The following is a 5,193-nucleotide window of genomic DNA, read 5'->3' as shown; positions in this document are numbered from 1 at the left end:
ATTTTATTATTTACGTACTTTGTGTTGGGATGTATTAATGTTTGAGAGGCAGTAGCGAGTCTTTCTTTCTTCTTGATTTGTCGCTTTGTCCAATTTCCAGAAACGATAACATGTGTAACTTACAGGATAACCTGTTTGAGAGAAAAAACAAGAAGAAGAGGAAAAGAAGAGGAGGAAGAAAGGAGCGCATAGGTCGCAGGATCTGAAGTTGTCAAAATTAGGGTATAAATTAAATAATTTAAAAAATATGGGTATAAGTTAAATGAGGGCGACCAAATAGGGTGACCCATGCAATTTTTACCAAAAGGGCCCACCTAACATGAAGTTCAATATTCAAAAATAATTTTTAGGCTACGGGTCTAATGGCCAACATCTAAATACAAAGACAGACAATGGCAACCTGCTGTATAATGACGATTTCCCTATATTGACGACTTGACGCAGGCTCCTTAACCCAAATTAGGGCGTTCTCCTAATTTTCTTAGACATTTTACGAGAATGACAAAGGTTTTGTAGTTTAGTGTTAGACTCGCAAATAAGTGTGGACTTGATTTTCAGTGTCCTCCTTTCTCCACCCCGCTCCCACAAATAGAAAAAAACAAATCTGAAAAAGGATACTTAACAGGAGTAATTTAGTGAATAACTTAGATATAAAATTTCATGCTTCCCTAACAATTTAATCACAATTTATGGAATGACCGGCTGGACTAAAAACATCAACTAATTTGTCCACAGGCAATTTCAGTAAATATACAGCAAACCAACGGTATAAAGAAGCAATCAGAAATAGTTGACACTTGACACAAGCTGTAGATGTTTAAGTTAGGATATAGAAAGATGCCTCTTTCATTTCTTCAATCTCGTTACTCGATCCAATTGTCTGTCTAATCAGGCGTTTGGACACAAAATATGTGGTTTTTGGAAGAAACAGAAGTAATTTTTGAATTAAGTTAAAAAAGAATATTTGAAATTTGAAATTATATTTGGACGTATATTTACTTTATTATAATTTTGTGAGGAAAATGAAATTTTACATGAAAAAGTAGTAAAACCCACTTTTTCAAACTTGGAAAATCATCTTCAAAAAAATTCAAAAATTCAGCCCAATAACTAAACAAGTGTTGAAAAGAAAAAATCGAAAAAAGGAAATCTTTTATATGGGCAACCGGGTCCTAAGACTTTTGTATCCATTTTTCGCAATGATACAGGTTTGGGTGCTTATGTACATTGTCGATAATTCAAGGCGTAAAACGTATACCGGGCATCTTAGAGATGGAGTGAAAAGCATAAGGCGTAAAGTATACAATTGGGCAAACACCCCCAACTATCGAAGCGTTAGCACTATAGATATTAAGACAATGGATAAGATAGTTCATATCTGTTCTTCCGTCAAACACCACATTGATCGTGATGTTATATAGCACATTGATATGATGAAGCAAAATCCATTTTATGATAATCGACAATTCATGAACAACTTCAAGTTTCCTTATTCATTTATGCATTGCAAAAGAGCTAGTTATATTAATATGATATAACCCCCAAAAGTTAATGAATATGCAGCAATAATATGGGCTTAAGGGAGATACTGAAATATGTGTTGAACTTTATGCATCTACTGAAGTCACTAGTTGCCATTCACCATCTACTGCTTCATTCCATAATGTCACATTATTATTCCCATCTGCCACAGCCAGTAGGTTTCCTGTTAGCGACCACGATACTCTCCAAACAGGGGAACCAAAATCCTTCAACACATTACCCTTCCATTGATCACCTTCCTTACCCACGGTCCATATAATTACTCTTCCATCTTCAGAAGCACTCGCGATAGTTGATTTTGGCAGTCCCAGGTTAGGGGCCCACGCGACGTCCCTGACCCAATCAGTGTGCATTTGAAGAGCCGGGAAGCAATCCATTTTCCACGTTCCATTAAACAGCTTCCACACTTTAACCGTATTGTCACAGCCACCAGAAGCAAGCTTCTGAACAGGAGTAAGCATATCAGAGCCTACAAGAGAGCCAGTAGCCATTGATGGCGCCCAGGAAACAGATGTAACACCAACAGGATGGGCCTGATCGATCCGTGATGTCTCCCAACCACCATCTGATCTTGCAGTGAAAACCGAAATGTTCCCATCAGAAGATCCACAAGCCAAACAAAGGCCCAACTCATGAGGAGCCCAAGCTATGGAATTGACTGAAGCTTTATGGTCATCAAAAACATGTGCTAAACTCCACTCATTTTGAGCACCTTCCTTCCAAATAATTATCTTCCCATCAGAAGAACAGGAAGCGAGGATTGACCCAAACTTAGGGTGAGCCCAAGCTACTTGCCACACTGGTCCTTGGTGACCACTCAAAGTAGCCAGTTGCTGCGAGGACGAGCTGCTAACCCCTGTTATCTTAATGGTGCAGTCTGAAGAAGCTGTTGCCAGACGCTTACCATAGTAATCCATTGTCACATCATGCACCGTGTCCGTATGCCCACTTTCAATCTTCTGTGAAGGCATTTCTCTTTTTTTCCAGTTAAAGGTACCTTCAAATGCTTCTTAAGTTCTCTGTTACAATGTTTTAACCTTTTTTTTGTGTGGCTTAAAACCTGAAAGATATACAAATATAGATGGTTGATACAGAACTCTGACAAAGGATGAAATTATGATGTTCCAAGAACAAATTAAGGTTGATTTCATCTTGCAATCTAACTTCATCACCCGACAAAAACCTTCTTACAAAATAATCTAAGACAAAGAAATAAGAAAGGAGGACATTAATTAGAGAATCATGCAAGTGACATGATAAATGGGAGTTTGGTAAACCTACCTGACTTTGATAAATACTAAATAGGTCTATTGGTGACATCCATCAAAGCAAAGAAATTTTAGAACACCTACTAAAAATGGACATATGATTCCATCAACAAATAGGCAGCAGAGGACATAGGCAGGATATGCCTAGACTAAAAGGACAAAACATTGTCATAGAGCTAAATGCAATTAAAAATTCATCTATCTCCACTCAAGTTAGAATTGGCTGACCGATACTGAACAATCAGAGAAGAAACTTTTGTTCAAATGGCTTCACACTGCTTTTCTTTTTAGGTTGTCAACTGCTCTTTGTCCATCCCAATTTATGATGCAGTTTAATATTTGTTGCGTCTTTATGTTACACAAATCAACAAACAATGATCTTGCACTGTTCATATTTAAAAGAATTAGAAGAGAACAAAATCGTTGTATGAGCTTTGCTCTCTGCTATCTGTGTATTGAAAAAATACAATCATTATTGCTGAAGCCTGAATCTCATTTCACTCCTTTTCTCAGGTTGTCTTCAAGCCACTAAAGATCACATGAATAGTGTTTCAAAACCAGGTAATTGCTTTATTGACGTTTTAGACATGGAAAAGGAAAATAATTATTCAAACACCTTGTTGTTCGTTCATATATAGTTTTTAAAGCAGAGAACATGAACACACAACTCATTAATATTACCAAAGTCCACTTACTAATATTTTAACACCCGAGAAACATTCACAAGTGAAACAAATTATAGATCTTTGTTGAGTCAAATTGTATCGCTCAAATAGGATATAAGGGGAGTTATTGATTTAACATCTCACCTACTTAAAATTTTCTTTCCATTTTCTCCTCTTTAAATAATGTGCGGGATTATTTTGATTCTGTTGTTCCTACAATAAACCTGAATACCATAAGAGTTTCCTATGTTTTTTTTTAAAAAAAATCTTTGACTGCTCAGTTAGGCGTTTAGACATTTATCATGTGCACTAACATAAATTGAATTATACACTAGAGTAATGCAATCATTATGATATTCACAGTGTTTTAATGATAATTACCTGTACTATTGTCGTACTGTTTAAGCTAGAATCCAGTCTTAGACTAATATTACAATGTCTGCAAACACCTAACAACATTTTAAGGACATACATTTTCAGGCCTCCCTAACAATAACAATAATAATAACAAGAACAGTATAAGAGATCAAGACTTTAAAATGGCACGGTTTCATGAGTTTACTATCTAAAATAATATTACATTTATTATGGCCACGGGCCCTTTTTGAGACTGGAGCTTTTGAAACTGCTCTTGCGCTTATATTTTAGACACCATTTCAGAGGCAGCTCCTTTCCAAAATAAATCTTTTTTTTTTCACTTTTCGAGTGTCAATTTGACCTTTTTCATCTTCATCATTTTTAAATTATGTCAGTTGCTGAAAATAAAAAACTTTAGCTTGATAATAAGATTAAAACATTACGACAAAATATATTCGAAACTTTTAGTCAAATATATATTTTCTTTTTGTAACTGTCGTGTCCAGCCCAAGCTGGCGCACCTTGACTAATTTAGTCAAATATTTTTCTCAACTCGAGGAAACCAAAAAGGGAATAAAATTCCACACTCAAGCAGGGCTAATTTTATTATTCCTTTTTCAATACAGAAGTTCTAAGCCATTTTCAGTTTTTCACTTGGACACAAACAGTAACAATACATCACAAAGAACTGTAAAAATGGGAGTTCAGGCTTTCGGTACGCAGTGCAATGCAATTAGAAACAGTAAACAACAGAGGATTGATCTATTTGCCAAAAAAAGTGAAAAAACAAAGAGTGCTGTAAATGAGGTAATCCATTTAGAGAGGGAGAGAGATGACGAAAGAGACAAAACGACAACTTACAGATACGATTTCGCCGGAGGTCGCGAGGAGTCGCCGCAGAGAGAGAGAGAGGAACAAAATCAAAGTCAACTTGACGGAAAAAAAACCCTGCAGTAAAGTGGGTCCGAAGTCCAAAATCTTCACAATAAATTGTTTATTTGGTTGGGCCCACTGATGATGCCATGTTAATCAATTAGAACGCGACATATCATCACATGGCCCACAAAACTTCTCCACATTTTCAAACGTGGCACAACGTGGCAAAAGAACACCGTTCCTTGAATATGATACTAGCCGTTTCAAACTTATTTCATTTTTAGTCTGCCTAAAAAAAAAAAATTCTTTTTATATTTAAAAATAATTTATTTTTATTTAATAATTTATAGTCACATAAAATATATATTAAATTTTATTTTTTTTTATTTTTTTAATTTTCTTAAATTTCGTGCCCAATCAAATAGGTTCACATAAATTAAAACGAAGAAACTAATAAGATTGAGAATATGCAAATTCCAGTTCGC

At 35.4% G+C, this 5,193-nt stretch overlaps 1 protein-coding gene across 2 annotated transcripts; it reads right to left on the bottom strand.

The window, feature by feature from the left end:
• Positions 1-1,431: 1,431 nt before the first annotated feature.
• Positions 1,432-4,802, bottom strand: LOC107792805 (protein transport protein SEC13 homolog B-like). 2 transcript variants are annotated; one of them, XM_016615040.2, is made up of 2 exons: positions 4,694-4,802; positions 1,432-2,602 (listed from the first exon to the last, which is right to left on the bottom strand). In XM_016615040.2, exon 2 carries the CDS (start codon positions 2,511-2,513, stop codon positions 1,608-1,610), a length of 906 nt encoding a protein of 301 aa, XP_016470526.1. In that variant the 5' UTR covers positions 2,514-2,602; positions 4,694-4,802; the 3' UTR covers positions 1,432-1,607. The 2 variants fall into 2 exon arrangements, with proteins under 2 accessions (XP_016470526.1, XP_075107438.1); XM_075251337.1 differs by lacking the exon at positions 4,694-4,802 and adding an exon at positions 3,857-3,932.
• Positions 4,803-5,193: the final 391 nt, after the last annotated feature.

This window comes from Nicotiana tabacum, chromosome 4, assembly GCF_000715075.1.
Source record: "Nicotiana tabacum cultivar K326 chromosome 4, ASM71507v2, whole genome shotgun sequence".
Taxonomy (NCBI): Eukaryota; Viridiplantae; Streptophyta; class Magnoliopsida; order Solanales; family Solanaceae; genus Nicotiana; species Nicotiana tabacum.
Note: the sequence above shows the minus strand (reverse complement) of the source record. Positions and strands in the feature narration are given on the sequence as shown.